The sequence below is a fragment of the Ogataea haglerorum genome (genome assembly GCF_019207285.1).
Source record: "Ogataea haglerorum isolate 81-453-3 chromosome Unknown 81-453-3_NODE_11_length_416158_cov_97.210077, whole genome shotgun sequence".
NCBI classification, from domain to species: Eukaryota; Fungi; Ascomycota; class Pichiomycetes; order Pichiales; family Pichiaceae; genus Ogataea; species Ogataea haglerorum.
The window spans coordinates 34346-56094 of NW_025065161.1; the positions used below are offsets into that span (position 1 = coordinate 34346).

Here is a 21749-nt window from a genome sequence, read left to right on the forward strand (position 1 = left end):
TGATTAATGAAATCGCCACCTCAAATACGCATACATCAAGAATCACTCTTCCTGTATGTGGGCTGCCGTGATCTTCTCCACCAGTATTTTGATTAGCTTGTCTCTCTTTGATTTTTGTTTGATCTCCAAAGTATTGAGAAGCTCTGATGAGCGATCTGTGTACATGAACTCCCAAGCCTTTATTCCGCTGAGACCAGCCTCATCCACCTTGAGGAGAAGCTCCTGTGCATACGTGTTTCGGTGTTTATATTCCGGCGATGTGATCATACTCGAAATCGTATTCAGAGTGGTGTGCAATAACCTAGTCGACGAAGAAGTCTCGGCTACTCTTCTCATTGTTTTGATCATCAAGTTGAACGCACGCCAGGCAATTTTAGGATATCTCTCAATAATTATATCGTAGAGCTTCAAGCATTTATAGATAATAGTTTCGTCACCCTTTTGAGCGTTGAAGCAACGGCATAAATTGAACGCGTTCACATAAACATCGGGAGTATCTGTATCGCAAAAATCGAGGAAGAATTTTGGGATATGATAGCTATCACTTATTCTCACCATTTCGAAATCTCTCATACCGCATTCGTATAGCGTAGTCATAAGTTCGGAGTCATTTTGAGAGAAAACAAATAGGTAAAATGCGTAAGATATTGTGTTTAGATCAAACTGCCGGTGGTATTTTTTAACAAATTTCATGCTTTCTCGATACCTAGCGGATAAGAGTGTTTCAAGGCAGCCAAAGGTAGGATCTGTTGCAAATGGAATCTGGAGGCCTTTGGAACAAATGCTTGTCATCAAAACATCAAAATGTTCTTTAGAAACGTCGATATCATGAAGTGACTCGAGTTCCTCCAGAAAACCCTCGAAAACCGTCCTGTGGTCGAAAAGGTAGTCCCTGATCTCCATGTCAGCTTCACTCAAGTAGCTAGCAACCTTTTTGAGTGCAGCATTCATGATTTTTATCGAATACTGATAGAGAATGACATTATCTGATAGAGACAGAGCAAATCCAATCCAGAAGAATTGTGGCGCGAACGGGGAACTCGATGGAACTCCTTCAGTGAGCTTTGTAAATGAATGTAGCACGCAAATCACCATGTAAAGTTTGTCGCTGTTATCTTGCTGAATATTCTGTTCCTGGATTGTTAGCATTTCTGCCAAAACTCTTAGAAATTTTGTCACAATGCTATGGCTAACACCCTCTCTCACTAAGCTTCCCAACACAAGCATTGCACGTCCTCGAAGTTGTGCCTTCTCTAAAAAGGCAATATTAAGCACGTAAGAATTCCATTTGATGAGATGCAGTTCGTAGTCCGCAGGGTTGCAAAGATCTTTCAAAAATGATATCAGGGATTCCGTCACTGTAGCAATCGAATGGGATTTATTCACCATCTCGATTCCTGCTTGTTCCGTTGAGGCAGAAGCAATTCCATCATGGCGGGTCAAACCAAACAACATCCGATATCTAGCTCCTTCAAAAAGCTCTATTTTCTCTCGAATCAATTTGATTTGGGCGGGAGTTAAATCCTCTCGAGATAAAAACGAATGAAATGCTCTCATGACCAGACGGAGAATGGATGTACGGAACTCCAATGGCCCTTGATCCATGTATATCGTGACAAGGTAAAAAATATCACTGATGTACATCTGAACAAAGATTATTGAGTCAAAAACAAGAAACGTCAAGAAACGCGTCAAAACCGTTGTTTCAATCCATCGTGTGTGGGACTCCAATTCCGACTCGTCATTTTTAATGAAGTATGACCTCTCGCGGAGTCTATGAATTAATAAACCACATATTTCCACTGTAGGCGTCAGTGGCCAATATTTGGTTATCTCCTCCCATCCATGGCCTTCAGCCTCATGATCAATGGCTGCAGATATAATTTCATCAATAACAATTTCAACTAGCCGATCTTCCAAGCACAACTCTCCCCATATATAAAGGGCGAATGCAAGTGTGGTTGATTTGGACTTCCTGCTTGCTCTGACAAACTTTCGAATTAAATCCGAAGTTCTCCTTGGTCCCTTGATAGAATCAGCCGAATAAACGTGTTTGAATATGTTCTTGATCCATGGCGAAGTATATATGACGTATGCGTCTTGTTCTTGCTCCTGGCAGTAGTCAAGAGTATCAAAGAATCCGGACAAGAAGTCGTATGTCAGCTGAGGGTGATTGGCGGCAAGCTGGTGAGAGAGAGCAAAAATATACTGTACATCACCATAAGGGAATTCCATCGCATCGCTGCTAACAATCTTTTTTCCGACTGATAGGTTGAAGCAATCCGTCATGGCTGTGAGTAAGCGGAATGCAGCGTTTCTAACATCATCGAATTGAGAAAGAAGACCGGTCAATGTTATGTTCAGAAGCTTTCCTATTGACTTTTCAATGGATCTGTCCTCTTCATTATCCAGGACTTCAGTGGAATACTTTGATTTTGAGAAGTAGATTGTGCGCATAATTTCCGCCTTCTTGGTTGACGTCAATATGAGTCTAAAATCTGTCATAGTATCTGTTGAAGAAATTTCGTTTGCAACCCCTGTAAAATTCGAGGGACTCATTGTTGATAACGTCGTAATCGGATAAATATCAACAAGGTAAAGCGTTTTCATTTTCTGACCAAATTTGAGTCTTTGAGGTTGAGCAGAAAAGATCTGAAGGAATTTGTTTCCAATTTTCAACTTCACGGGAACAAACCGTTTGACGCTCTCCTGATAAAGACTCACATCATGGAACGTCACTCTAGCATCCTTAGTCACGGCATTGGTGTAATAAGTAAGACCATGCTTAGCTAAAGCCTTTTCGTCTTCATTTGCGCTCACGAAAAACACCTCGCAATCGGACAGCATGTTCGGATTTTCGAAATGGTGTTTTGCCTCCTTGAGTGAATTCAAGTACCTATAAGAAACATTGAAAAAGTATAATCGTTTCAAGTTTTTCCTGTACTTCTCAGCTAAGAGGGTGAACATCAAATCCAACACAGGACTCAGTAGCGTGTCATTGTTGTAGGCAGTGCAATCGATCAAGATGCAGTAAGGGTTCTCCCAGTATTTGCTACATGTAAGAAATAATTGGTAGCACAGAATCTCCGGTGAGGGTTTCTCTTCTTCGCGGTAAATTTGGAACATATCCACGATTACAAGTGGAAAACCATCCCTCGTAATGGATTCCTTGATCATAGGCTTGAATTGTCGGTCGGGCAAAGAAACTTGTGACATAAAATCGTAAAGTTGAACACCTCGTTCAGACTGGTCATTCTTGATGGATTCTGGAATTTCATAAACTGTGATCCGTTTTGGAACTCCCGATCTTGAAAGGAAGCTGTCAATTTCCCTAATCATCACGAACCGTTGCTCCATGGGAACATCAAAAATAGGCGAGGGCTTAGAATATATCATGCGGACATCAAGCCAGTGGTCGTACAAAAAGTTGTGAAAGAAGCTGTATTCGGTTTCGATACTGTTCTCATCAATGAAGTTCTCTAACTCATCTGAGAGCAATGCAGTATCCGGAATATTAGTCACTTCCACCATAAACTTGTTGATCTTGGCCTTTTGCTCCTTTAACTCCTCAATTTTACTTTGCAAAAGTGGAATCTTAACAGAAACAGAGCTTTCGTTGGCAAGCAATTGTAGGATACGTGCAATTTGCATCAATGAGCGCTTCATCGGAACGGACATCAACGGCAAGATATTCAAGCCTTCTGGGGAAACTATTGCTGGATTGAATAGTCTTAGGAATAAGAATGCACCTAAAACTGAAAGCTTAGATTCTGGAAACGTGGTAGATGTCGTATCATAGATTGTTTTCGATATCAATCTTAGGCCTTTTGGGATTTGGTCGACAGATCCTGTGATGGCGTCAACTATCATCGTGAAATATTTCATAAAAAGACGCAAATTCTCCTCACAGTTCTCGTCGTCTATACTAATCTTCTCTATTTCAAAGTACTCGCCCGAGTTTTGCAACTGATAGAAGATTGGCTTGAAAATGCTCACCAGATAGTTCTTGGCAACTCTGTGTGAGTAAAGGGCAACCATTCGGGTAGCCACGGTATTTGATCTTAGAATCTCGACATAGTCAGTTGTGTCTAGTATATCCGCGCGAAGTAAGGACGTAATCATTGAAAGCTCGAGTTCCTTATCGTTTGTCAATGTAAGCAAGGATTTGGCAAAATCGTCAACCTCTGAAGTAGGACAGACCTGAGTACATGAGTACAACAGTAATCTATCCATCGCCACGAGACCAAGGCCTTCTGTCATTATTTCTTTTCGTTGAGATTCTGAGTCGGCGTTCATTTGAATGCTAAGATTCTTCACAATGCTGGTAAATACATTTATGAAAGACGACCTCAATAGAATGTTTTCGTGATATCCCAATGGGAGAGAGTGTTTGAGCCCAAGGTCAGAATTTGACTTTAGCAGATTGATAAGTGCCTGAATAATGTTTTTAACTATGATAGAGGATCTATGACGATCTGCCATGTTCATTCCTTGAGATTGATCGGAAACATCAAGGTGTTCTAGAATTCTCACAAACAAATTGAAATAGTTGCTGAATGCCACTTCATTTGCCAAATTCCCGTGGACTCTTCCATGCATACCACCATTTGAAGCATCCAATGGGAGACCAAATAGAATGATCTTTAGTATCAACGACGTCTCAACTTTTATGTCATAATGAATATCATTCAAGTCTTGCTGCAAAGCTTTCTGTGTTCTGGACGTACCTGCATTTGTAGGCTTATATTCGAATCTCAGAACCCGCTTGTTCTCGTCTTCTTTTTCTTGGATGAAGCGATAGTTGAATGAGTTTTCGAGGTAATTTGCAATAATTTTGGCATACTGATTTTTTCTGAGAATGTTCCCATTAAGAGATAAATCATCTAGACGAGGCAGAAATGATGATTGCAATTTGCAAAGCTTAAGCTTGAGTTTCAAAAACGAGTAGTCATTATCAATTTCAGAATCCATCATGACTAACATCTTCATGTTGAGTTCGCAAAACTCTCCTGTATGAAAAAACAAGGATTCGTAGTCGATTTGACTAATGGTCCGCAAAACACTCACCATGACCTCACATATGTGATACTCTTTCTTCTCATATGCTGACTCAAATCTCCAGAAATGTTTCGTAAGTAGATCCAAGTATACTCCACACAAAAAGGGATGCATTGAAACACAAAGAACCTCTCTAGCCTCTTCTCGCTCCTTGGGATCCGATGAGAAAAGGTTGATAACTTTCAAGTTCAAGAATTTTTTCAATTTCTCCTGAAACACATAGTGACGAGGATCGTCTTCAAAATCTGGAGACATCAAAATTCCTCCAAGTGATGCTAGGTAATCTGCATAATCTTCGTATTGCTCATGATCGAGATTAGACATCGATGACGAAGACTTTAACGATCCTGACTCAATCGCATTCGAAAGTTTCAGTCTCTCGTACATCGTATTCCAAATGTCAAGAAGGACCTCGTTTGGGCCCTCCAAGTTGGCCAGGTGATCGCGCAGCTTCTTCCTCATCGCCATAGTTCCCGATGGTAGTTTATCTGAAAGGATTGCCCTTGCTAAATGGGACGCCGTGTCCTGGAAGCACGTAACCAAATGGTGGCCTCCTGTCACCATTTGCAGGAAGTCGCTTAGCAAAAAGCGCGACTGTCTATGAGTTTCTGCATTATCAGAAAATAATCCCAAGTATACAGCTTTTTCGAAGCTTTGTAACAATTTGGAGCATTTCCCTGATTTGTGAAAATCAAGAATTAGTGGGTTTGACAGGCTAAAGTTCCTGGAGTCAAAATATTCCATTCTCAGGCTTGCGAACTCAGCTAAAAGAGAGATCATCTTTTCCAACTCATCCCGATTCGTGTGTCTGGAGATGCACATTTTGGAGATTAAGTCAAGGATGACTATTGACGCCAGATGACCCATATAAGCGTGTTCCCTAGTGCTGCCGGCAGCACTCTTTGGGAAACTGATCAGAAATTCTTTGACAGAATTAGTGACATAGGGATCCTCTCCCAATATCAGTTTCACGATAGGCGCCATCGCCACGGAAAATTGCTCTTCGAAAATAGAAAGACTGTTCTCAACGTCAGGAGCTAAAGCATGAAAGAATATTGTCGGGCAATATTTTAGAGTTTGCAAAATGTTGATAAGACTTTGCCTCGAAGTGGCAAGAACATTAACCTTCATTTTGACAAGATGAGGAGCATCGTCAATGCTGTGGCTTGTGTTACCACTAGAAGTAGACGATGATTGCGTGGATCTTCGGGAAAATGAACTTGTACCCATAATGTCTTTGATAGAAACCGGTCCAGATGTAGTCGAATACGTTGAGGGTACTGACGATGGAGCAGATGATATAGATGCCATAGCGAGAGAGGATGATGACGTCGAAAGAGTGTGCTTGAGGGGAGCAATGACTTTTGAGGAAAAATTCTTCGGTTTATAAACGTATTTGAGCATGGTAGAGTTTTGCTCAGTTGTATGGGTGGTACTGGAAATATGTTTCGAAGAGGGACCCTCCTTGTGTGAGGTTGTGGCCGAAAGTTCGTCCACTTCTGATTCGGTGGTGGGTGTAGTTGGGACTTCCGTCTTTGACTGGGCATTTTTGGCGACAACACTTTGCTGCAAAACGTCTCTGATATCCACCACAGACTCATTGGAATCATTACTCGGTATTGAATCTGAGTCAAGCACCGCATAAGTGGTTGTATTTTGAATGGACAGCTTCTGTAAAGTTGAAAGCATGTAGGGAAACAAGGTTTTCAAGTAAGCCAGCAAGAACTTCCCCGTGGTGAGTTTGTTGACAAGAGTTTTGATACCCCCCGTGATATTCGATAAGCAGATGGGTTTCGAGGAATAATTCTGAAATGCATCTATTGCTTCCAAAGTTAGCTTTTTGGGTCTTAAGATAAAGCCAGCAGCATAAACTTCAATTCTGTAGCTATCGACCAGCTCGGGCTCCAGGTTGCTCGGATAATACTCCATATTATCCATACTCAGATCGAGCCTCAGTTGATCATAAGTGTTCGTGGCAAATTTGCCTAGCGGGTGATGTGGCTCGTACAAGCTTAAAGAAGATCCCACGAGCATGACCTTGATCAAGCTATCAGTAGAGGAAGGAGATTTCTGGAATATCTGAGTTAAATCTGTGAGGAACTTGTGTTTCGAGCTAAAACGCCCAACAGATCTCTTGAATGTCAGTGTTGATGACTTTGATTGTCTTTCATCGAGATATTTTTCATACGCAACGGGAGCCAAAAGAAGAACGGTCGCCAAAAATCGATAGACAGGAAGTGAATACGCTTTGACTTCCGCAAATTTGTAAACATAATCAAATAGCGACTCTGCCTGTGTGTTCAAATTCACTGACTTGGAGCTCTTCAAAAATTCACGCGTTCGCGTGACTGCCCAGTTGTATATGCTCTCAGAAGACCAATACAGAATAAGGTTTTGTTGTGATTGACGAGTGGTTAACTGAATAACGCTCTTGACTATCTTTAGATAGGCAATGATATTGTCGGAATCCAAGTAGGCAAGAGCAATGAAATCGGAGCGCGGAACAAACAAGGCTTCGAATCCAACTCTTCTATACTTGTTCTCCAAAAATTCAAAGAATTCGGATGCGTTGCTCGCTGCAAGGTACTTGACTATGTCATCACAATGTTCATCAATTTTCTGAATATCTTTGCGCTCATATTCGGAAATTTTGGCGGTATAACTCTGGTTTGACGTCAGGATCTGAACAGCCTGTAGACAGCGTGTGTGGGTTTTGAGATCACTCAACAGCGATATTAGTTGTTTGGCTATCAGTGGTGCTATCTTGCGGGGTTTAAAGTACAGCCGCTTCGAAATATTGGCTTGCGAGATTGCAAGCTCTGAGTTTTCACTGCACGCTTCTTTGTTGCTGTCCATTTTCAAGTGGTGACTGCTCCATATGACATTTATGAAGTCTACTAGCAAGCCTAGTATCAGTTCTAATGATGCAATCGAGGTTGGTTTTCTTTCCTCTATGGGGACATTGTTGTCGAATTTATTAATGTGTTCGATAGTAGTCGCCGTACAAGCAGCAATGTCGTTAATCCACATGCTATCCGCCACCTTGCAAAGATGATTTTTGGCTTCTTTGTAGTTATTATCCGACTCAATTTGCGAAACGGTCATGCCAGATTTGATGGGTAAAATGCTCTCTATTCTGGCATAGAGAGCCGCAATTATCGACTCAATTGGCCATTGCGTCTGATCGGCCTCCTGTAGCACAGATGTCATTCTGAATTTCTCTGGTAGAGGGAGCTATTAAATCAGCTTCTAGATAAAGAGGTATATTTTTGCGTGACTTTCTGTCCACACACCGAGAATCGAACTGGTTTCTTTTTTAAATTAATCAGTCTGCAGTTGAGCCTAACGTTTTTTTGTGGTTTTTGATTTTGTACACTAAAGCACGCTTAGCGGAAAGGGGAGTATATTAAATCCATATTCCGGGATCAAGTGCTCACTAAACAATTTACGAGTTTACTAGAGGCTGCTCCAAACGCATTGCTTAAGAATACGACTACTATACTTTCCGTTTCATTTCATGTAGTGATGATGTAAGACCCTAGAAAAATAAACAAAATCTTGACAGAATTGCGGTTTTGAAACGGTTGCCGACCCTAAAACGTCATAGCTACATCCGTACACCACAATCGAGGCCTGGGAATTACTATCTCCGGCATACGAGTAGGCTATTATAGATTTAAGTAAATGATTAAGCACTATTTAGTATGATTTAGAAAGCAAGCTTAGTGAAGAACCACTTGTTCTTGCCTGCCTGGTGTCTCTCCTCAAATGCCTTCTTGATCACTTTCTTGGCTTCCTCTCTTTGGGATGGCTCGGACAAAGCTTCCACGGAGACAGCGTTCTTGAAAGACTCAACCTCGAACGAGTATCTGGTTGGCATCAAGTGGTTGTAGTTGATGATTTTCACGAATGGCTTGATCTTAGTTCTCTTGGCAACTTTCTTATTTCCCATGGATTTGGTCACCTTGAGTGGTTGTCTCTCGACACCGGCGACAATAGCGTGTGGGAATTGGTGGGATTTGGTACCATCATCGTGAGGTTTCACAATGACGACCTTCTTACCTGCGTATCTGCCTCTGACCACGACGGCTAAAATTGTTAGTGCTGAATGACATGACCTATCAACCACAAAAGGGTATGCTCTCAAACTGACGACGGATGCATTTGAAAGATGTGCACTGGGTTTTCGCACTGAAACACAGATGTTTTCGAAATCAAAAAATGATGTTGTGGAAAATGGCGTTAACTATTGTGTTCAGTTGAGTAGTTCACATGGTCTCTTATAACCTGATAGGTCTTGAACTAACTATACATACCGACTTTGCCTGCTTTGATGAACTTAGCCATTTCTATTCTCTTCTTGTTCTAGGATTAAGCACAGATACAAAAAGTAGCTAGGAAGTGAAAATTCTTGAACTGAAAAATTTTGTGCGCTCCACCTCTAGAAAAATTTTAGCCCGCTCTGTCGCCTGGTGGTCAATTTCCTTGCACGGGAGATATTTCAGCTCCACCGGGGAGGGTCGAAAAATAAGGTGCTCAGTTTTCGCACGACTTTTATTGTTTTATTTACAGCCTCTATTGTGGTGGCAGAATTTGGAAAAACGCAGTCACAAAGTTTACGTGGTTAGCTAATACTAATACTGGAAAGGAGTACCGAGTAGACAAATCTGGGGAAAATAGATGCACATTCAACTAAAATACATTAGCGTTTCTTTCGGGTAGTCCGTGCTAAAAGTTTGGAATTCATAGATGTCACCAAACGTGGGCTTGAGCCATGGTTATTGCCGCCCGTGTTGTCTGTCTTAGCCGCAATGCTATCAGATTTATGTGTAAAGCTCGAGGTTCGAGTGTTCGATAGCCCGTTGTATTCACCTTCAGAGGAGATAGATGTATTTTTGAGCGCCTTGTTGATAGCTGCCGAGATCATAGGAGAATTCTCGTACAACACTTTGCGAGTGCCTGGATCCGAGCGGTGTTGGCTCTGTGATTTGCTAGAATGAGTTTCCATATCGGACCTTGGAAACTGGCTTCCGACTGGAGGAGGTTTCCTTCCGGCTTTGCTAGCAGGTTGTGCATTTGGCGACCCTGTAATACCGCGACCTGATTCCATGTTCGGCCGTAATTCTCGAAAGCCTTCATCTGAAGGTGAGAACATTGACGGCAGCTCAACAGAAAGTCTGGGAGAGTTTTCAACAGGAGAGGACATTCCCATGTTGGCTGCAGGAGAACCCGCTTGGTTTCCCGTAGCCATGCCAGCCATGCCTTGGTTCCCTGCGGGATTGTTTTCCATAAGCATGTGAATGTATCGTTCCTGTTGCATAAATCTGGATTTAGCCAGTGCATTCGTCCAAGCAGAAAGATCCTGCTTATCTACCTCAAATGCCAGACTCACGTTATTAGAAACAATGGCAAAAATACCCGTTGAAGCGTTTTTAGACCTTCGATCTCCTATTACTTCTTTAAATTGTACTGAGGAATGGATGAGGTCAATTTCACCGACGCATTGATACTTTTCTTTGTTGCGATCATGATTCTCCACAAATAGCATTGCCCGGCCAAAGGTGGTGATCACCAGAGTTCGTTGCTTTGCTACTGGATCCGCTGGAGTCTTATGAAACAAGTTTTTCAGCTTTGTCATTCTTTCGGATGAAATGTCTTTTGATGAGTCCTCTTCTTCATGATTCTCTGCTGTCTCGTACTCGATGAACGTGATTGCATTGTCTGAACTTTGGAGGGACGCGATCGACTTTTTCCTTAAGGAGGAAGCCTGCCCTAGCATTCCAGGATTCGAGGAATTCAATACCTCTCTGTTCTTGTAGCCTAATGGTGATTCTGCTAGCATCCCTTTGTATCTTTTCTCAAAGGACTCTGTCGTGTACTTGGTAGCTTGTACAATACCTGCTTTCATTACTCTTTCATCAGGATGAATTAAAAAATTGACCCACGTGAGGTCAAGGATAGACATAGGGGGAATATCTTCTGACTTGACGCCAGTGATAGAAGGCTGTTTCGACTTCGATCCCGATACTCCAGAGCTTCTTCGAAAGCTATTAGATGCGTTAATTCGAGTATTGAGGACAGGTCTCGGAATGTTGGTACCTGGGATCACGTCAACGCTCTGCGCTGAGGTTTGTTTTTGTTGGATCGAAACACCAGAAAAAGTTGAAGATGGAGAAGAGCCGGTAAAACCTCCCGATTTGAAAGCAGAAGGTACTTCCAAATTAGGCGACGACCTACCTGTCACGTATTCCTGAACAGAACCGCCGTTGTATAACGTAGAGTTCTGTTTCGATCCTAAGTTTGAATATTGAAGATTGCTATTCGCCTTTGATGCCTCAAAACGACCAGTTATTCCTTGAGACTGACCGGTACTTCCTAGATACGGGATTTTGATAGGTTCCGAAAGCAATTTTTTAGTTGTGGCGACGGCAGCTGCAGTGGATAGAGGATTGTTTAATGTTTTTTCCGTTGGCAAGAGTGGAGATGAATTTGTCTTTTTTGGTTCCATAGGATTTGGCAAGCCAAATATGGTTCCATTCGTACCGGTAGGAGTTGAAGCTGCACTAGAAGCCAGATTGCTTGAATTCAAGATATTGGCGGTTGAGGCGCTTCTTCCTCCCGCACTGCCAATCCGTTTGGTCCCCGCTGGAGACATGCTTTGTGAGCTTCTGTTTAGTTCAGGGACAGGAAGCATTGATTTTGCAGACATTTTGTAGGGACCAAGCTCTGGTGGAGGTGCTGACCAAATTGCATGCATGTCATCCCAGTCAACATCCTTGAAAAAGTAGTGCTTCTTAATTTCTTGGATCGTAATTCTGTCCTTCGGCTTCAATACCAAAATGCGTTTCACCAAGTCTCTGATTATCATTGGAAATCCAGCACTGAAGGCGTATTGAAGTTTGAGCACTTTTTGAAATGTGAGGTACTCGTTGGTTGCTTTGAAAGGCGGCTTCCCGGCAATCATCTGATATATTATGCAGCCCAATGCCCAAACGTCTGCAGCCTTGCCGCAGTATTTGTCATTCAGCAATTCTGGAGAAACATATTCAGCGGTGCCCACAAAAGAGTTAGCTTTCACATCCGAAGGATAGACCCCATTGTCATTTGGTTCCAAAATCCTGGCAGTGCCAAAATCTGTTATTTTAATTTTCATGTCGGCATTCAGCAAGATGTTTTCTGGTTTGATATCTCGGTGAATAACGCCATTTCTATGCATATAATCGATTGCGTCAACTAATTGAGTAGAATAATACCTCACAGACTCCTCGTCCATAGTACCGTGCTTCTTAATTAAGGATAAAAGCTCTCCATTTGGGGCGTAATCCAGAACGAAGTAAAGATTTTGCTCGTCTTGAAAGGTATAGAACAGATGGATGATTCCGTGGCCTTTTCCCAATCTATTGAGGGCATTCTTCTCAATGTTGACATACTTCACTTTCTTTTCCTTGATTATGTGTCTTTTGTTCAGTATTTTGATCGCGTAATCACGTCCAGTAGACAGATCTGATCCCAATACCACGGTCGAGTAGGAACCTTCACCTAGTTCTTTTCCTAGTTTGAAGTCTTTGATAGATTTCCTAACAACTCTAGTTACTGAAGTTCCATCCAGTCCTCTCACTTTTTCCAAGATCTGAGCAGCGCCCTTCTGCTGCCACTCAGCAGATGATTCCGGAATCAGTATCCGATCTTTCTCCAAATTCGGAACCTCTTCTTCGGAAGACGAACATTCATCATATTCTGATGCCACATCTTCGTCTCCTGGGTCTTCATAAAGATGTTTCTCCTGGGCTTGTTCTCTTGTATATGGAATAAAATCAGAGGATTCTGACCGCACACCACTAGCATTTTGCTCCGTGAAGGTGTTGATCGTAGAAGGCCTCGAGCGGCCTTCAACTGCCATGTACTCGTCATAAAGATCTGAATAGTCTGATACGGCAGGTTGATTAGGGGATACTGTATTGGATCGACAGGAATCGAAATTAGACGTCATTTTCGCGGGGGCTTTCACAATCTGTCAAGATCTATTTTGAGGTGTTGAAGATCGTGGGAGGTTCAATGCTGCTTTCCTAAGGTAAGAGAGTTGTCGTAAAGGTACCGTTTTGTGATCAATGATGACAATACTGTTGCTCCATTTAGAATGTCGATTGTCGATAAATGGTACCGGTTACTGTTTGCTCAAAAAAAGCTGCACCAATTTCCTAAAAAACTTTCTAAACTCGGTATAACGGGACTCTGCGGTGGGTGGTCCTCTATTTGGCCCAAAGTATTGATCAAGAGATCGATTGTGTAATTGTTCGTTGATTTTATGCAAAATGGAATCCGCAACAGGATATGTAAAGGCAAAATCTAAATTCGGAATGTAATTGATTATGTAATTGATTACATCAGAATCTTACAACCTTTGTGATAGAAACACAGGAAGACTGCTGAACTGTCAGACTTAGCCAATCTCATTGTTGACAGTCACTATGAGAGGTGGAGTGCTTTGCACTAGATAGGAAAAAGAGGAATGAGCAGTCAAAAGGTTGACTCCTATTTTCAAGTTTAGAAAATAGTAAAAACTAAATACATGCATCGGAACCTCATCTGGCATGCTAGAAGAGGATGCCCGATGCTCGTTGACAGGATCCAAGTTCAGGGCTAAGTCCTTTGTCGGAGTACCAAGGCAACAGAATTCAAATTAATTCGACCGTCACCCCCACACCTAAAAAAGGGATCCTTACCCTTTTATCAGAGGCGTTTAGAAAACAAAGTATCTATTTTTCGACAAGTCGGGGCCAGTGCCATTGTTATGTTTCAGGGGTCGGTGTCTCTTAGAGCAACTACAATAACGGTTGATCTCGATGAAGTGAAGCAGTATTTGCAAAATCTAGAGGAGGATTTAGAGAAGCTAAAGGGTCTAGAGGAGTCGTATGTTTGCGAAGGAAGGGAAAAATCACCAACTGTCGAGGAATATCTACAGCATCTGAATGACCATGACACGCCAATAAAGCATCGAGGACGCTTCAGAGAGCACAAAGTCTCTAGAATTTACTATAAGCTCCGAGAAAGCTTGAGGGGCCCCTTCAGAAAACAAGTAAGTCATCACCGCGAGATATCGCCGGAAGAAACTCAAAAAAACGACAACCTTGCCCTCTATCCTTCATACGCAACGTTTCCGGAAGATATACGGGAAGAACCTGATCAAGCAAAATCAGACTCGCTAGATCATAGCTTCAGCAGAATCAGTCGTGCTAGTAGGAAGAGCGAGGAGTCTGTCCTGCTTTCCCAAAAAAGATCCTTATCACGTTATAGTTCGGTAATTCGGTATCCGTCGTCAGTGGTTGAGGTTTACATTGGAGGTGATTTATTTGATAATCACAGTGACTTCAACAGACAATTTAGTTTTGCACGGCCCAGATCCACTAACGGCAGAGACGATAATTATTCGATGGCTTCGCTGGTGATTCCGGGATTTCAAACAGTGCCGATCAGAAGAGATTCACTCGCTGCGTTTAACGCTTCGAGTCGTCGTAACAGCAGACTTTACAGACATCTATCACGAACGCTGGTCGACATTGAGCAAGGATCGGGCTCCACGTCGAACGACGAATGGCAGCCGGAGCGGGAACACCGCAGCGAAACGCATTCAACCGGTGTTTATTCTCTAATTTCAGACCCCATCTCTGGATTCCACGCGGATAGACCGGTGCAAAGTCCAATGGGAGACGAAGGATCAGCTCCATGTTCAACGCGCACGTTCAACTACGTTTCGGCCTTCACAAACGTATTCTTGGGGCATCGTTCCCAAGAAGCGCTGGAGTCTAGCATTGATTCAGACGATGAGGATGAGGATGATCAAGGTTCACACTACTCTATTCTGCAATCTCCCCCACATTTCCATCGTGATGATAGTAGACCGCCTCATCGTTACGTTTAAAACAATGATCAACGATTTACATGCGCAACACCCCCCCAATGACAAAAAAAAAACCAAACTGCACAGGAGTCGCGAAAAACCTGACGCGGTTTCACGGCCTGAAACAAAGCTAAAATTGCGAAACACCAGTGCTTGTATGTGAGCATGTTGCTATCTACAGGCTTGTAGCGCTACTTAGACTTGTCACAATAGCCTCTTCGCTGAAATTTGAGACCTAGCATTTAAAAGTGTCGCTCATTCTCGTTTTCTCAAAGGACCCCTTTGGGCTGCAATTCGCGTTCCCAAAATATATTTCCAGATTGAGTGTTTCTAGCAGGAGTTCTCAAAAATTAAACCAAAATTGTTTTCGTTCTGTTTCCACAGTGCTATCCTGCTTGAGGCCCGTACCCAAGTATTCGTCTGCTCTCGACAAAAGCATATCATTAAGCATTTGTTCTGTATCGCGAACGCATTGTGCAGAAGAAGCAGAATTTTGACAACCGATCCTCAGCACCATCTAAAATCCAAATTAATCTTCTGTCGCGTTCTACACCCGCACAAGTTCGACCTCAAAAATGACCACCGAAGCAATGGGCAGAAATGCGTTCACGGATATCGGTCATGCTCCTCAACCTCCCCAACTACTTACATCCTCGGGTGCTTCTTTACATAGTAAGAACTCGAGTGCGTCGTCGGGAGCAAGCTCTACATCCAACACAAACACGCCGAACGATTTATCGATGAGCCGTCTTCGCATCCATGCCACGATATACCGGAAGAGTGGATGGGTTCAAGTGAAAGAGGACGGGTTGATATCTTTTAGATGGCCAAAGAAATTTCTCGTTTTAAGCGAGTCTAGCTTGGATTTCTATAAAAACGACGAGAAAGTTGAACTTTCGATGCGTATTCCATTGCTTCACATTTCGGGCTGTTTCAAGAACCAGATCAAAACATTCTGTTTCGAAATAGTACACAGAGCAAGGTCTACCTTTGTATCAGTGAAAACTGAAAAAGAGCTCAACATGTGGATCGATTGCATCTTAGCTAAGTGTCCCAAGGAGGGCTTTTCCAAGCCATTGACAGTGACACATGAAACTCATGTTGGATACGACCCGTCGAGCGGGCAATTGACGGGCGTTCCTCCAGAGTGGATGGCACTTTTAAAAGGCTCAAATATCACCTCTGAAGACGTCGCAAATGATCCAACCGCCGTCATTGATGTATTGAACACATACACAGAAATGGTAAGCCCAGATCTGGGCCTCAAAGACAAAGCCTCCGCCGTGCCTTTTGGAGATGGTGACATGTCTGCATCGTCCAAGCTTATCAACGACATTACCAAACCCTATTCTTCAGCGACAGATGGTAAATACCTCCAACCTAGAAGAGTGCCACCTCCACCGCCCACTGCACAGGCTGCAGAGGCTGACACAACTAACACGAAATATATTCCTGTGAGAAAAGCTCCGGAAGCTCCTAAGTCGAAGACCAAGACACCTCAAGAACCAAGTTCGAGATCCCCCTCAAAGCCGGTTGGACAGGTTCCACCAACTCCGCCAACATTCAGAAGCAACGTCCGAAACCCCTATGCTCCAGCTTCGAATGTGACTCCATCGAAGAAAATCAACTCGAACATGAGGTTAAACACTAGCATGGCGACTCCTAGCCCTACAGGACACTATACGCCTTCGTCTTATAAACAACCTTCGCCTGTGAATCATTCTCCAGTTCATCAATATTCGCAAACTTCTCTACATTCAGCGTTTTCACACAGCTCCCCAGGTTCCGACCTACAAACTCCAATGTCCAAATACGGCCACGAAAACCACTATTCGCCTAATTCTCAGCGTCAAATGCCTGTTCATCACAAACATCCAATGCCATATCCACAGCCGCACATAATGCCTCCTCAAAAGAATAAGCTGGCCGTCGCTGCGGCATCAACGGCTGCCAACTCGAATAAATCTTCCAATGGACAACCTCTCACGACCAAAAATAAGCTCCCACAAGGCTCCCCAATCGGCAAGGCTGGTCTCAAGGACAAACGTATATCTACGATGACAGACTCGCAGATCATGGCAAAACTGAGAAGCGTTGTCATCAACACGAATCCCGCTCCTTACTTCCAAGTCATAGAAAAAGCGGGACAGGGTGCCAGTGGCTCGGTGTACCTTGCGAAGTCGCTGAAAATGCGTAACAAGCAGGTTGCTATTAAGCAGATCGATTTGAATAAGCAAAGCAGAAAAGAGCTGATCGTGAACGAAATCCTGGTGATGAAAGACTCTCAGCATGACAATATCGTTAATTTCATTGAAGCTTATCTAAATGGGTCTGCGGATTTATGGGTCATCATGGAATACATGGAGGGGGGCTGTTTAACTGATGTCATCGACAACAATCCTGAAATTAGTGAAGAGCAAATCGCCGCCATTTGCTACGAAACTACAAAGGGGCTGCAGCATTTGCACAAGAAAAACTTCATCCACCGTGATATAAAGTCAGACAACGTTCTCCTGGACGCTAAGGGAAATGTCAAGATTACAGATTTTGGCTTTTGCGCTAAGTTGACCACAGAAAAATCCAAACGTGCTACAATGGTTGGAACACCATATTGGATGGCCCCCGAAGTCGTTAGACAAAAAGAGTATGACGAAAAAGTGGATGTGTGGTCTCTAGGTATCATGGCTATCGAAATGGTCGAAGGGGAGCCTCCATATCTCAATGAGGAGCCTTTGAAAGCTCTCTATTTGATTGTTTCCAATGGAACACCCACGCTGAAAAATCCCGAGGCCCTTTCAAGTGAGTTTATGGACTTTCTGAGTGTTTGTCTCTGTGTCGAAGTCAAGTACCGGGCGAGAACCGACGAACTGCTTCAGCACAGATTCTTCAGAAAAGCTTGTTCGACAGCAGAGCTGGCTAAACTTTTGGAATTTAAATACGATTCCAGTTCCATCAAACATTAATACACCAATTTTCGTGCATTTAGCTCAAATTTAAATAGATAATTGATTACCTTTGATGTCAGTAACTTTCATGAAATATTGTAGACCCACAATGCCGTTCTCGTCACCTGGTGTTAGAATCACGCCATTCCCGCTCTCATAGAAAGTGAGAGGACTGTTTTTGACCTTGTCAACATCCAAATAAACTAACAGGTCGCAGCTTTTTCTGATACCACTGATAACATTATTGTCAGGGTCATTGGAAAGCCAACGGGGCAATCCTTTTGCAAAATGGATGTGATTTCTGTTCATTCGGCTCAAACCACCAGTTTGTTTGATATCTTTCCAGTTCTTAGTATACGTTCCATGCACGATGATATCGGGAAAAGTCTCTGGAGTTAATTCAACCATGTCGTAAGATTGACGCACACAACTTAAAGAATGTCCCTGTAGCGCACAGATATAGTATGTTTTGTTTGGCCTGTATTCCAGAGCATCGACAAGCTCTTCTCCTTCTTGAAACACAATACGAAACCTCTTTTTATCATTCTGATTGACCACTAAGAAGATCTCTTGGGGCGTTGCTTTTAGTGACCTGATAAATCGATGGTTCAAGATCTGTTCAAAAGGCACAAAACCCTGCTCATCAATGGATAAATTTTCTCTCAATGCTTGGTGCCGAAGCAACCTTGCAAGCGTTTTGGATATCAAAAATTGTCGTTTATCAGCGCTCATTAGATAAAAATCTGTCCAAGATATTCATTTATTTTTTATTTATCTTGAGAATTACTCATTAGAGAGAATTTCTCAAGAAATTTTTGGATGCCAAGGAACTCTTAAAATCAGGGCAATTGCTTCGCAACCCCTGATTGATATCATGCGCTGTTCGCTCCAGAATATATTAAATCAATGCTTGTTCCAAATAAGGACTGTCTTGTAAAGCCCACTGTTTACCAAAACAGCAACCAAGTGGTGAAAAGCCAGATCATCCAATAAGCTTGAACAGACAAAACTGATCAGGGACTCTAAAGTTCCATTCGTTCATAAGCCAGGTACACCATATACTTTTCCGTATCGGTAGCAATTGCATGAGATTGCGTTTCGAAAAGTAGCAAATCAAACGCGCACCGTATCGTATGGCGAGATCTCAAAGACCGATCATGGAAGTGGATTACCGCGACTTAACGGCAATAAGCTAGATATCGCACTTAAAACTAGAGTAATCGAAACTTCGTCCTCCTGTACCGGACATTAGTTTTGTGCTTTACACACGACCATATAGTTAGTATGGCCATGGACAAATGGAGATCATTAGATTGAGGCTATAAGCACGCACACAGAAGTCCCATAGAAGAGGGGAAGAAGTGGGGGGTATCTGAATGTGTACAATACGTGGATTTGTAAACGACGTAAACAATGCCCGTAATAGGAGGCCAGCACCGTACTTCCTAGAAAGCGCTCAAGGAGGAGAAATTCTTCCGAGATAGTCCGAGGTGCATAACCTTACACAGCCCATTTTAGAACAGGATACGCGTTTTCGACGTGTAGGCGGTTCCAATTCTGCTGCGTCCCAAGCAGCAGGCAGCGCTATAGCTTGTGTATGCGATCCGGCTATGGCTGTACGTGATGGGATCTCATAATCGGGGAATAGCGCCTCTTTCGCTAAGGGTGCGGAGTTTTACAATTACGGAGTTTTCACCGTGTTTTTACGGAAGCAATGCAAGTTTTACTCTCTGCGGCTCCTAAAGTTTTTGGCGATTATTTTTTTATTCAGCTGTATGAAGCCATAGATGGAGAATAATTGCCCCTCCTAGGTAGACTATTTAATTAAACCAATATCTGCTATTCGAGGTTTTTTATAGATTTAATTCAAGCTTGCCCATAGATGTCCCTTTGTATCGCTCGAAAGTGGAAACCAAGTGGTTTCGTGAGATACCAATCAATCATCAGTGATTCTGTCACGTCACATGTTCATTCTCATACAATCAAAACACCTGTCGGTGAAGAAGCTAAGCTGAGAGCCCCAAGATACACCAGATTATCTGTTGATGGACCAATTGAGTGCTCATTGCATGGGTTCCAATTGCTCAATTCACCTCTTTTCAACAAGGGCTCTGCTTTCACTGTTGAGGAAAGAGAGGCTTTTGGGCTTACCGGACTGTTGCCGCCAGTCGTGAATACGCTGGATGAGCAAGTGGAGAGAGCTTATGACCAGCTCCATTTTCTCAAGACACCGCTGGCCAAAAACGATTTCTGCACCTCCATGAGACAGCAAAATAAAGTGTTATTTTACGAGCTGGTGAGAAGACACATCAGAGAGCTGCTGCCCATCGTGTATACTCCGACCGAAGGAGATGCCATAGCTGCCTACTCGAACAGATTCAGAAAGCCTGAAGGTTGCTTTTTGGATATCACGGATCCCGACTCCGTGGACGAGAGACTAGCCGCGTTCGGTGAGGCTAAAGATATAGACTACATTGTTGTTTCTGATGGAGAGGGAATATTGGGTATCGGAGACCAGGGTGTGGGAGGTGTGCGTATCGCCATCGCCAAGGCAGCCCTCATGACTTTATGTGCTGGTGTCCATCCGGGAAGGGTGATGAGCGTTGTTTTGGACGTTGGTACGGACAACGAGAGACTTTTAAATGATGATCTTTACATGGGAAACAGATTCAAGAGAGTCAGAGGAGAGGAGTATGACAAGTTTGTGGACAAGTTCATCCAGGCCGTCAAGAAGAGATTCCCAAGTGCTGTTTTGCACTTCGAAGATTTCGGTGTCACCACGGCCAGACCAATTCTGGAAAGATACAGAAAAGAATTGCCATGTTTCAACGACGATATCCAAGGAACCGGTGCTGTTGTCATGGCTTCTATGACTGCGGCTCTTAAGGTTAGCCAAAGAAACCTGCTGGACTCGCAGATCATCATCTACGGTGCCGGATCGGCAGGTCTGGGTGTTGCCGACCAGATTGTGAACCACATGGTCATTCATGGAAGCACTCCTGAGGACGCAAGGGCAAGAATCCACTGCATGGACAAAAGAGGCCTTATTCTTGACTCTATGCACAAGACCTCGACAACTGCTCAACAGAAATACGCGGATCCGGCTGACGAGTGGGAAGGCGTCAACACAAGATCTCTCGTGGAGGTTGTTAGAAAAATCAAGCCTACGGTTCTGGTCGGCTGCTCGACACAGGCCTCTGCATTCAACGAAGAAGTCATCAAGGAGATGTACAAACACAACCCTAGGCCCATCATTTTCCCGCTTTCTAACCCAACAAGACTCCACGAGTGTACGCCAGAGGACGCTCTAAAATGGACAGACTACAATGCTATGGTGGCCACGGGCTCGCCATTTCCTCCGGTCCATGGTTACGTGATCTCAGAAAACAACAATTGTTTCACGTTTCCTGGTATCGGTCTGGGCGCAGTGCTCTCGAGAGCAACCACTATCTCTGACTCGATGATCTCTGCAGCCGTCGACCAGCTGGCCGAAGGATCTCCCGCCAAAAAGAACGCCAAGGCCGGTCTTCTGGCTCCTCTCGAGGTTATTGACGAAACTTCCGCCAAAGTTGCAACTGCTGTGATCCTGCGCGCCTTGGAAGAGGGAGTTGCCCGGGTCGAGGACGAAGAGTCTCCGGATGGAGGCAAAGTCACTGTTCCTCGAGACTTTGAGGAATGTCTGGCATGGGTCAAGTCACAAATGTGGAAACCGGTCTACAGACCGATGATCAAGGTCGAACACGTCGACTCTATCCACACCCACCAGTACTAAAAGCTGCGATCGCAAAGACGTCGATGTTATAAAGGCTCTTATCGTAATAAACCAACTAATATTCTTCTCCGACGGC

General features: G+C 43.4%; 7 protein-coding genes across 7 annotated transcripts; 3 read left to right on the forward strand and 4 right to left on the reverse strand.

The window, feature by feature from the left end:
- Nucleotides 1-42: 42 nt before the first annotated feature.
- KL911_003883 (uncharacterized protein) lies at nucleotides 43-8268 on the reverse strand (the record flags this gene model as incomplete). The annotated part of the gene is made up of 1 exon (XM_043199112.1): nucleotides 43-8268. One exon carries the CDS (start codon nucleotides 8266-8268, stop codon nucleotides 43-45), a length of 8226 nt encoding a protein of 2741 aa, XP_043053152.1.
- A 499-nt stretch (nucleotides 8269-8767) lies between these two features.
- KL911_003884 (uncharacterized protein) lies at nucleotides 8768-9222 on the reverse strand (the record flags this gene model as incomplete). The annotated part of the gene is made up of 2 exons (XM_043199113.1): nucleotides 8768-9134; nucleotides 9212-9222. 2 exons carry the CDS (start codon nucleotides 9220-9222, stop codon nucleotides 8768-8770), a joined length of 378 nt encoding a protein of 125 aa, XP_043053153.1.
- Nucleotides 9223-9760: 538 nt separating this feature from the next.
- KL911_003885 (uncharacterized protein) lies at nucleotides 9761-13048 on the reverse strand (the record flags this gene model as incomplete). The annotated part of the gene is made up of 1 exon (XM_043199114.1): nucleotides 9761-13048. The coding sequence occupies one exon, from the start codon at nucleotides 13046-13048 to the stop codon at nucleotides 9761-9763; it is 3288 nt and encodes a 1095-aa protein (XP_043053154.1).
- Nucleotides 13049-13849: 801 nt separating this feature from the next.
- On the forward strand, nucleotides 13850-14977 carry KL911_003886 (uncharacterized protein; the record flags this gene model as incomplete). The annotated part of the gene is made up of 1 exon (XM_043199115.1): nucleotides 13850-14977. The coding sequence occupies one exon, from the start codon at nucleotides 13850-13852 to the stop codon at nucleotides 14975-14977; it is 1128 nt and encodes a 375-aa protein (XP_043053155.1).
- Nucleotides 14978-15531: 554 nt separating this feature from the next.
- Nucleotides 15532-17919, forward strand: KL911_003887 (uncharacterized protein; the record flags this gene model as incomplete). The annotated part of the gene is made up of 1 exon (XM_043199116.1): nucleotides 15532-17919. The coding sequence occupies one exon, from the start codon at nucleotides 15532-15534 to the stop codon at nucleotides 17917-17919; it is 2388 nt and encodes a 795-aa protein (XP_043053156.1).
- A 30-nt stretch (nucleotides 17920-17949) lies between these two features.
- On the reverse strand, nucleotides 17950-18633 carry KL911_003888 (uncharacterized protein; the record flags this gene model as incomplete). Its single annotated transcript, XM_043199117.1, has 1 exon — nucleotides 17950-18633. One exon carries the CDS (start codon nucleotides 18631-18633, stop codon nucleotides 17950-17952), a length of 684 nt encoding a protein of 227 aa, XP_043053157.1.
- A 1150-nt stretch (nucleotides 18634-19783) lies between these two features.
- Nucleotides 19784-21673, forward strand: KL911_003889 (uncharacterized protein; the record flags this gene model as incomplete). The annotated part of the gene is made up of 1 exon (XM_043199118.1): nucleotides 19784-21673. The coding sequence occupies one exon, from the start codon at nucleotides 19784-19786 to the stop codon at nucleotides 21671-21673; it is 1890 nt and encodes a 629-aa protein (XP_043053158.1).
- Between the last annotated feature and the right edge of the window lie 76 nt (nucleotides 21674-21749).